This window comes from Diprion similis, chromosome 13, assembly GCF_021155765.1.
Source record: "Diprion similis isolate iyDipSimi1 chromosome 13, iyDipSimi1.1, whole genome shotgun sequence".
Lineage (NCBI taxonomy): Eukaryota > Metazoa > Arthropoda > Insecta > Hymenoptera > Diprionidae > Diprion > Diprion similis.
In genome coordinates this window covers 3141793-3152864 of record NC_060117.1, presented here as the reverse complement: position 1 = coordinate 3152864, position 11072 = coordinate 3141793, and the positions used below count along the sequence as shown (strand labels likewise).

At 42.1% G+C, this 11072-nt stretch overlaps 1 protein-coding gene across 1 annotated transcript; it reads right to left on the bottom strand.

The window, feature by feature from the left end:
* Nucleotides 1–3762: 3762 nt before the first annotated feature.
* Nucleotides 3763–10991, bottom strand: LOC124414216 (spindle pole body component 110-like). Its single transcript, XM_046895193.1, is given in 6 exon segments — nucleotides 3763–3850; nucleotides 5677–5833; nucleotides 7281–7563; nucleotides 7885–8073; nucleotides 8229–8324; nucleotides 8404–10991. Coding segments are annotated over 6 exon segments (3354 nt in total). The 5' UTR covers nucleotides 10945–10991.
* Nucleotides 10992–11072: the final 81 nt, after the last annotated feature.

Here is an 11072-nt window from a genome sequence, read left to right as displayed (position 1 = left end):
ATCACGTCGGAATAGTACCCTAATGAATTAATTGCAGCACTTTTCAAAGTCGTCGAAATTTTCGCCAAAAATGCAAAGGGGTTAGCCTTGGATTTTTTTTGGCCGAAAAACCTTCTGTCTGGGAATCGATCCGTATGAAGCTTTTCAGAATCATTCGACGCCCAGGAACTCAGAAAACACATGAAAAATAGCCTAGGACCAGCAGCAGAGAAATGACGATGAAAATCTGCAGTTTTTCGGCTGTAACTTTGCAGGTGTTGCTCGCAGCGTATCGGGACTGCGTTTAATCGATTCCTCTCGCAAAATCACGTCGGAATAGTACCCTAAAGAATTAATTGCAGCACTTTTCAAAGTCGTCGAAATTTTCGCCAAAAATGCAAAGGGGTTAGCCTTGGATTTCTTTTGGCCGAAAAATCTTTTGTCTGGGAATCGATCCGTATGACGCTTTTTAGACTAATTCGACGCCCAGGAACTCAGAAAACACATGAAAAATAGCCTAGGACCAGCAGCAGAGAAATGACGATGAAAATCTGCAGTTTTTCGGCTGTAACTTTGCAGGTGTTGCTCGCAGCGTATCGGGACTGCGATTAATCGATTCCTCTCGCGAAATCACGTCGGAATAGTACCCTAAAGAGCTAATTGCAGCACTTTTCAAAGTCGTCGAAATTTTTGCCAAAAATGCAAAGGGGTTAGCCTTGGATTTTTTTTGGCCGAAAAATCTTTTGTCTGGGAATCGATCCGTATGACGCTTTGTAGACTAATTCGACGCCCAGGAACTCAGAAAACACATGATAAATAGCCTAGGACCAGCAGCAGAGAAATGACGATGAAAATCTGCAGTTTTTCGGCTGTAACTTTGCAGGTGTTGCTCGCAGCGTATCGGGACTGCGATTAATCGATTCCTCTCGCGAAATCACGTCGGAATAGTACCCTAAAGAATTAATTGCAGCACTTTTCAAAGTCGTCGAAATTTTCGCTAAAAATGCAAAGGGGTTAGCCTTGGATTTTTTTCGGCCGAAAAATCTTTTGTCTGGAAATCGATCCGTATGACGCTTTTTAGACTAATTCGACGCCCAGGAACTCAAAAAACACATGAAAAATAGCCTAGGACCAGCAGCAGAGAAATGACGACAGAAATCTGCAGTTTTTCGGCTGTAACTTTGCAGGTGTTGCTCGCAGCGTATCGGGACTGCGATCAATCGATTCCTCTCGCAAAATCACGTCGGAATAGTACCCTAAAGAATTAATTGCAGCACTTTTCAAAGTCGTCGAAATTTTCGCCAAAAATGCAAAGGGGTTAGCCTTGGATTTTTTTCAGCCGAAAAATCTTTTGTCTGGGAATCGATCCGTATCATCCTTTTTAGACTAATTCGACGCCCAGGAACTCAGAAAACACATGAAAAATAGCCTAGGACCAGCAGCAGAGAAATGACGATGAAAATCTGCAGTTTTTCGGCTGTAACTTTGCAGGTGTTGCTCGCAGCGTATCGGGACTGCGATTAATCGATTCCTCTCGCAAAATCACGTCGGAATAGTACCCTAAAGAATTAATTGCAGCACTTTTCAAAGTCGTCGAAATTTTCGCCAAAAATGCAAAGGGGTTAGCCTTGGATTTTTTTTGGCCGAAAAATCTTTTGTCTGGGAATCGATCCGTATGACGCTTTTTAGACTAATTCGACGCCCAGGAACTCAAAAAACACATGAAAAATAGCCTAGGACCAGCAGCAGAGAAATGACGATGAAAATCTGCAGTTTTTCGGCTGTAACGTTGCAGGTGTTGCTCGCAGCGTATCGGGACTGCGATTAATCGATTCCTCTCGCAAAATCACGTCGAAATAGTACCCTAAAGAATTAATTGCAGCACTTTTCAAAGTCGTCAAAGTTTTTGCCAAAAATGCTAAGGGGTTAGCCTTGGATTTTTTTCAGCCGAAAAATCTTTTGTCTGGGAATCGATCCGTATCACGCTTTTTAGACTAATTCGACGCCCAGGAACTCAGAAAACACATGAAAAATAGCCTAGGACCAGCAGCAGAGAAATGACGATGAAAATCTGCAGTTTTTCGGCTGTAACTTTGCAGGTGTTGCTCGCAGCGTATCGGGACTGCGATTAATCGATTCCTTTCGCAAAATCACGTCGGAATAGTACCCTAATGAATTAATTGCAGCACTTTTCAAAGTCGTCGAAATTTTCGCCAAAAATGCAAAGGGGTTAGCCTTGGATTTTTTTTGGCCGAAAAACCTTCTGTCTGGGAATCGATCCGTATGAAGCTTTTCAGAATCATTCGACGCCCAGGAACTCAGAAAACACATGAAAAATAGCCTAGGACCAGCAGCAGAGAAATGACGATGAAAATCTGCAGTTTTTCGGCTGTAACTTTGCAGGTGTTGCTCGCAGCGTATCGGGACTGCGTTTAATCGATTCCTCTCGCAAAATCACGTCGGAATAGTACCCTAAAGAATTAATTGCAGCACTTTTCAAAGTCGTCGAAATTTTCGCCAAAAATGCTAAGGGGTTAGCCTTGGATTTTTTTTGGCCGAAAAATCTTTTGTCTGGGAATCGATCCGTATGACGCTTTTTAGACTAATTCGACGCCCAGGAACTCAGAAAACACATGAAAAATAGCCTAGGACCAGCAGCAGAGAAATGACGATGAAAATCTGCAGTTTTTCGGCTGTAACTTTGCAGGTGTTGCTCGCAGCGTATCGGGACTGCGATTAATCGATTCCTCTCGCAAAATTACGTCAGAATAGTGCTCCAAGGGATTAATTGCAGCACTCCTCAAAGTCGTCGAATCTTGTGCCCAAAATCCAAAGGGTCCTTCTTCTTTGCTCATTTTTGGAGCCGAAAATTTCTACTTTCGTAATCGATTTTTATGACCAATCCTGGATTGATTGGACGCTAATGAACTCAGAAAACTTAGAATAGTTTCCACGGTAGCTCCGAATGATATACATAAGGGACAGGGAAGTCATGATCCATAAATCTCACGTGTATTTTCGTGTTTATTTAGAAGGTTTTGTCTGTTATTCATCATTGAATATTGATCTCCCTTGTCGTTCCCACATTCTATCCCTATCTCCAGTATTGTAATTATTCCCATCTCAATCCATTTTGTCACCTTTTACAGCGAAAAAAATATCTTCTTATGGAGTTTTTTCCATTGCTCTTCATTCCAATAATTAATCTTCAGTTACACGCAAAAAAGATTCGGAATACCTGAAGAAGAACAGCTGAGGAAATGCGAAAAAAATTGTACAAAATATCTCGAATTTTCGGATAAATTTTTTTCACCTAGTGTTTACCTCAACTTTAGTTATTGTTTTTCTTGGTAAAGTTACATCACTATAAGGCCTGAATCAACTTATAAGTCAGTGTCAGATTTGGCGACAAAAATTTTAACGGAACCTCTTTTTTTTCACGGGTTTATGGGATCGATCATATGTCGTTTAGAAATCGATTTCACGAAGCGGGTTTCTACCAATAGAACACTTAAAATTACAACAAAGATATTTCAGATAATGTGTGATTACCCGATCATTAAATTCGACATATTTTTCTTCGTTTTCGTAGGATTTGATGCGTATTCACCGATATGATAGACGCCTTTATTTATCTTTTATACGTTTCTGTACGTTTCCATGCCTTTTCTCTACATACTTTCAGATACACAGTCCTTAAGAAACTTTATAGCTTGTGTTGAAGACGTATACAAACATTTTCATACAAAACTTTGTCAAATAAGTATGTAAGATTAGCTTCATTCAGATCTTCATGTGGTCCTCAAGTAAGTCACCGAATCTCAGCAACCGGGTTGATTGTATTCCACTCCCACCGTTTCGACATCCGTTTCTGAAACCAATGCGTTTTTCATTTCATTTTCTTATAAATCGATGCAATTAAAAGCTGTCATAGGGATAAGAAATCGGAATACACCTACAAAATAAAATTTTCCCATAAAATCATGCCCCATTCTCAAATCATCAATAAGATAAATACTTATTAAGAAATTATTTTTTGTAATTCCGTTGTCAACTACATTTAAATTGATATCAAACTTTATCCTTGCACACGCAAGTTCAAAGTTTACCGAAAAATTATAATATTAATATCCAATTCGAGTTTAGAATTTTGAACTATAAATTCACACTCTCTTTCACCCCGTGAAAGGTTTTGTTTCCGTTTTAGTCCTTGGTTCCATGGTTTGCAATTTTACACTTGCCTCGTGACGTGTCAAAAGGATCTGCAGTGAAACAAAGTGCATTCTTGGCAAATCCACGGGAACTCGACAAACGTCTGATCCTCACCATTTTCGATTTTGTGTCATCCCCGTTATTATATAATACTCTGATTATCGTTTTCCGACGCACCTTCACACACGGGAACTTAACGAGCGTGTCATGGGAGCGTGTGATGATCACAATAGGCGGCTGCAGTGAGTTCTCGGGGGTGTAGGTGTCCTCGGTTTTCCCTAGCATTCTCTAATTGCGACGATTTAGAACAATTAAAGTCCAGTTACGAGCACGTGTGGGTTTGGAGGATCCACACAAAGCTCGTGGGTCAGCACGTTTCGGCGTCAGGCTCGCCTCTTTGCAATTTCACATTATTTTGTTTAATTTTTTTCACCATGCTTTCTACGTTTTTACGTCCGTCTCGTTCGCGTATATTTTTCTCTACCTGCTCGGTGGAATTTTTTACGACTTGGCATTCTTTTATACCTCTTCTACTACCATACACAACAATTATCCCCGGCTTTTGCGACGCGTCTGGACGTGCTTCGAAACGAAAACTCGTTACACTTTTGTTCAGGCGCAGGTTATAATAAGGCGGCAGACGCGCTCTGCGAAAATGACACGACTTTGAGCTCAGAATTGCACAAATTATTTTAGCAAACGTAATTTTTACACAATATTTTTTCACCCTATTATTGAGATCCAATGAATCGCAGAACGATGGCCAGCCGGAGATTATTGCTTCGCATATATCATGCTTCATTATATAAATCAACCAATTTCATTCTTCTCCTTGTTTATCAATTTTATCTTGTTAATAAAAAAGCTACAGTTTACATCTTGCTTTTGGTCTGTGGATATTTTTTCTTAATTTACTTGATTCAAATACAGTCATGGCCACACCTTGGATCACAATTTAGGATAAACAATTAAAGTTGCGATTGACAAAAATCAACGTTTGCTTAATTTTCGTGAAAAGAGGAAAGACAAAAATAATAATCAAAGTACGTTAGAAACTCGATTTTAATTAGAATACCAGCATATTTTTCTTCTTTAATACTTTTTAACGATAATGTAGTTTAAAAATAATAACAGTAAGACAGCCTAAAAATAATTAATAAAACTTCCTACAACAAAAAATCTGAAAGAGCGGATTAGAAATAATATATGGACTGAAATTTAAATGTTGAAATTCTGTCTTTGAGATTGACTGAAATACTTGAAGTTTTTGTCTCTTCTCTTTTAATTTCAATCAACAGAATTTAGTAAAATTTTCTGGTTAATAAATATCAATATCAATATTAGACTAGTATTTCGATATGTTCTAGGCTCCAGAAATTCCGAGGTTCACTTTAAACTTGCGTTCTAAAATCATACTCGCAATATTCGCTCTTATTTTCAAATCACGATATTCAATTATCCTGGAAGAGTAGTTTTTTCACGCACCTGGCAACGCTGTCCCAGCAACTCCTGCGAGTTCTTCTTTCCACTAGTTGAAGGAAGATTAATTTCCTTTCAAAATGAGCCATCCTGAAGGTATCCATAGTTATACCACACCAGCTAACGCTGATCGCAGATACGAAGTCGAGAGGGTCGACGTGGTCTGAGGCGATTAAACGGAGTGACTACGTCGGTTTTATTTCCTTTCATTACAACGCTGAACTCCTGATGCAAGATAGATCGTATCAAATTCTAAAACATGTAGTACATCGCTATTATATTCCTTACATGCAACACGACTCGCAATCGGAGCTGGATCAAAACCGAAGATTTAAATAAACAGAGAACATCTGCAGCGATGATTTTGAAACGGAATAAATAGCTATTTATGTGGCATGCCCGTAAGCCGCCTGTTTTTTTGGCAAGAATAAAGATTTCAGGACGAGCTGAAGGCGAGCCGGAAGCGAGCCGGAAGCGAGTACTGAAATTATTCGAGGCAAAAAACGGTTTACGGCCATGCCACATACAATATTTTTTAGGGTATGGGCATTGAAAAGCAAAACGAAGAGTGAGGTTATGTCGCGATCTGTTCGACGAAGCTACCTTATTCGGCAGTTTGGGATGCGCACTTCGAACTGCACATCGAAACTGCGGAATAAAGACTTTATTCCGCAACTTTGTTCGCTGACGTATAAAGCGTCACTTTATGGAACAAAAACTGCCACGAAAAGTGGACTTTTCAATGCCCTTACCGTAAAAAAAAACTTCTTTCTAATGTTCTGCAAATCCTATTGTCAGAATTTTTCTTTTCACATCGTTGGCAAGAAATAAGTTGGCTCCAAACTCAATTTTTTACTTTGTACATCTCGGATGTTATCTCATTTAAAAATCTATTCAGGCTAGACTAATTTCAGTTAACCGTAAAACGATTCTTCTTCTCAACCTTGCAAAAACATCAAGAACTTGACCGGTTAGTTTTTCTTTTTGCAAGACCGTTGGATACGTTAAGCTCTGGAGCATTTTAGCCGATGTTTAGTGCTCCGAATTGAGAAAATCGATCCAAGTTACGTACCGACGTTGTTTAAAAATAAAAAGCTGAATAGCTCGGCGCTACTTCATTCACGTCAAGTAGAACATGATAGATGAGCCAGTCGCTCGACCCCTCAACTATGCGAACCGAAATGACCACTTTTTGCTGGGAAATACGTACGAGCACATAATTGCACTAGCAAACCAACAGCCGCGCGATTTTACGGGGTTCTCCGTTTTTCGCCGTTGTTGTGTTTACAAGCCGTGTGTACCCTAATTGAACGCGTTAATTAATAACCCTCTTTGTGATAAACATAACGAATTACATGTCAGTCAAATTTTAATTATCTTTCAGAAATTTACGTGAATTTAGAAAAAGATTGCAATAATTTTTTGTTGAATTCCGGTTCATCTTATCATTTAGCAAACAGAATTGAAAATTGAAAAAAAGTAACTCTACTCGATATTTATCGTTCATCACTTGGAGCCGGTGGGAAATCGAGTCGAATAGAAGAAGACGAAAAAGAAAAAAAAAATTATTCAATTCAATTCAATTCCCTTTTACATAGATTTTCACTTACTGATGAATGGACTGTCCATTCGCGAGGAGAAAGGCTGTGGAGAGTTTTCCGTTTTTCCAATCACATCCGCCCCTTCTAGAAGAGCACAGAGCACGTTTGCATTCCGTTGCACTACGCCGGGTTGTTTTAATCCAGTGAGTGTGTTAGTCGATTCGTTTTGATGCAAGATTTCCTCTCAAATGATGGAAGAAGCAGGTGAGTGAACACCACGAGGTGAACCTCTGTCCGCAATCTCCATTAGCCGCGTTCGTTCTTGCCGCATGGTTTCTCGCATTTCGATAAGCTGAAAGAAGTTCAAACGCGTTGTGAGTATACGACATGTATATATATATATATATACATATATATATATATATATATATACAGATAGACACGAGGCTTTGATCAATTGATTGATGACGGGGCGAAAAGTGGGATAAAAAAGAACCGCCGAAGTCGATAAGAAAGGATGAAAAAAATATGGTCAAACGTGTCATATATTTCTTCCTTCAACATCCCTTAGACGAGAAGATAACAAAGAAATAAGACGTTCCCCACTTTTCTGTTTGAATTTATTTCTAGCAAAGGAACAAGGCTGTCTGAAGGGATGACAAAGACCACAAACCCTCGCCGCAGCTTCTCGTTGTTTCGCCTTAATCTCCCTCTGGAGGTCCGATATTCGATTATTTATAGTGCAGAATTTTTCGTCCGTGTAATCCGGAAGCACCTCGCTTTCGAAGGTTGGATAAAGCTGGTGCTCAGAATTTTGGCACAATTGTAAGCTCGCCGTGATCTGGGGGATGTTATTGCGCGACTAGGAAGAATAAAATTCCTAGTTACGAATTGTCAGATACTTTTTTTTTTATATAAGTAATTTATTTGATTCGAAAAAATCTTGAACAATTTTATTGAATTCAAAGGGACTTTTGTCTGAACTTTGAAAATTTGGAAAGAAAATGCGATACTGACTTTTGACCAGCACTGATCCATGTCGCTGTCGGAAGGTGTGCAAAACGCAACACGACGATGATCAGGTGACTGCATCAAGACGTTTTGACCCAGTTTCTGCAATGATAAAAAAATGCTGAGTGAAGTTAGATTTTTGGGTAAGTGGAAATTGAATATTGGAAAGGAGTCAACGTACGCTCAGCATGCTGTTGAGTTTCTCAATTCCGTTATTTAGGCAGTCGCGTTCCTTTCTAAGGTGATCAGCCTCGTTCCGAAGAGTCTCAAGGCGCTGGACCCTAATCTCAGCGTTGAAAATCATCTCCGAAAGTTTCTGCGACATCCTGAAGGTTGTCCTCACATTTTCGTCGACGTTAAGGATCATCACGTTGGTGAAGGTCGGTTCTAGGAACGTCGCCATCGCAGGCCTCAGGCTGGTCTGGCCTTCTACATAGCTGATGAAATCTGCGACTCGTTTTACTGCCAAACTTTGAAGGTGGATAAAGTACTTCATCTCTCTGTCAGCTCGCACGTAATCCCCGCAGTCCATAACCACGGTTCCCTCGTCCCATTCCTTCGCGCGAATGGATTCCTGCTCTTCCTTAGACGCTTCTTCAGCTTCGGTATACAGTTTTTTCACCTCTGCTACCAGCACCTCATTCCGCGCCTTTAGATCGTCGAATTCGCCTTTTACGCGGTCAGCGCTGATCTTCAGGGATTCGATTTCTTCCTTAGCTTCACGAAGATCCCCTTCAACCACTGCTAACTTTTCTATAAGGATTTCACAGTCCCTGGAATTGAGCTTCAGCCGCTCCTCGAGCTCATCAATCCTCGTTCTTCGATCGTTGAGCTCGATCTTCAACGTCTCGTTGACCAATACCAGTTTTCTGTACTCAGTTTTAAGCGCTTCACGTTCGGTCCTCAGCTTTCTGAGCTCATTATCGAGCTCTTGAATTCTCTTTTCAACAGAATCCTTCGACTTTAGTCCGTCCATGTCTTGTTTAAGCAGTTGATTCTCGCCTTCCATTATATCCAGCTTTTTCTTCAGCCTAGCTTCATTCTCCGCAACGTTCTTGAGCTCATCAATCTCCATCGTTAGTTGTTGATTTTTTTCCACCAGCCGATTAAGCTCTCTCCTTAGCTCGGTATTCTCCGCTTCAAATTCCTCCAATTTTATATCGAGCTCATTTTTCTCACACCTTAGACGACTGTTCTCCACTCTCAAGCTCTCCGATTCTTTGATGACACTTTCCTTGGTCGATCTTTCGACCGCGAGCTCATTCTCAAGCCTGACTGTCGAACGCAGATCTTTTATCAACGGATCCATCGAGAGCTCCTTCAGTTTAACCAGCTCCCCTTCAAGTGCTCTTATTTTTTTTTCAAGAGGCTTAGAGTCGCCGCTAGCTTCACCGATTCTACCTGTCGTTTCAGCTTCGCCGTTACCACAGCCGGAAACAAGCTTTTCCTTCTCAGCCAACGCGATTCTGAGCTTTGTTCTCACGCCTTCGATCTCAGACTTTCTAGCTCTGTCTCGCTGCTCATTTTCTTCCAAGATTCTCGCTATTTGTTCATTTCGGTCCGAAATGATGTTTCGCATCTGTTCAATATCCTCGACAAGCGCATCGCGTTCAATTTCAAGGCTAACTAGCTCGGGTTTGACTCGATTGAGCTCATTTCTAACGTCCTCCGCGTCTCTGGCGACCGAATCCGCCTCCCTTACGCGTTGCTGGAGTTCTCCAATTCGTTTCTCGAGTTGTTCACGCTCCTCGTTAACCCTCCGCACCTCCGCCTTCTCGAATTCAATATCATCCAATTCCCCTGCCTTAATTTTGTACGCGATTTTAGCGCCAAGAAGTTCGTTTCTCAGAGCGTTAATCGATGCCTCCCGATCCTCGAGCTCTTCTCGTTTAATATTCAGCTCGTCCTCGAGTTCCCCGAGCCGTTTAACGAGCCGGGAATCGTCCTCCAATTCTTTGATCCTTCGCTCGAGTTCCTTGACGCGAAAACCGAGTCGTTCGATGGTCTCCAGGTGGCCGGAGCAGCCGGTCTCGGCGTCCGATTCGAGGGCGGCAATCAGCCTTCGGCTCTCGGCACGCAGCCGGATGTTTTCGTCGATCGATTGGTCGAGCGTCTCCTTCACCCTGGTCGCCTCCCCCAGGAGGTCGACAACAGTTACGCAGCCCCTGGTAGCAACGTCGGCAATAAACCGTTCCACGATCTTGTCACCCTTCAGGATCTCCCTCAGCTTCGAACGCAGACGGCCCAACGCCGCGCAGGACGATTCCTCCTCCGCCTCCCTGACGCGCATCTTCAGGTACTCGACTTCTTCGCTGAGCCTTCGCCGCTCCTCCACCCCCGCTTCTCTCACCCGCGCCATCTTGTCCTTCAGCCGCTTCGCCCCTGAACAGGTGATGGCCTCCTCGGCCTCGACGAGCGCCTCCCTAAGTCGCTTGATCTCCTCCTCTAGTCGATCCTCGGACAATCTTAATCTTCCTATCTCTTCTCTTTGACGAATAACCACCGGGTCTGGCTTCAGCGTGTCTTCGACGTTTCCGCCGAGGCTCTGCAGCGCTGATTTCAGTCGCATCACTTTGCTCTCGAGCGCCAAACGCTCGTCCTGCCAATCGGTCACCTGGCGCATCAGCGAATTTAGCCGCCCCAGCGTCGCCGATGCCGCCATCGCCACCGCCTCACTGCTCGTCATCGTCAAGCCAGGGTGCAGCCCGCATTCACCAGACATTTTTCGTATCCTAGCTTCTTTCAAGTTTCAACCTTCGACGACGGGACGAGCTTCTTTGATTTCGGTCGAGCTTCATTTAATAGTTCCATTTAACGGATTTGTTACATATGGGCAGTGTTCACTTAGAA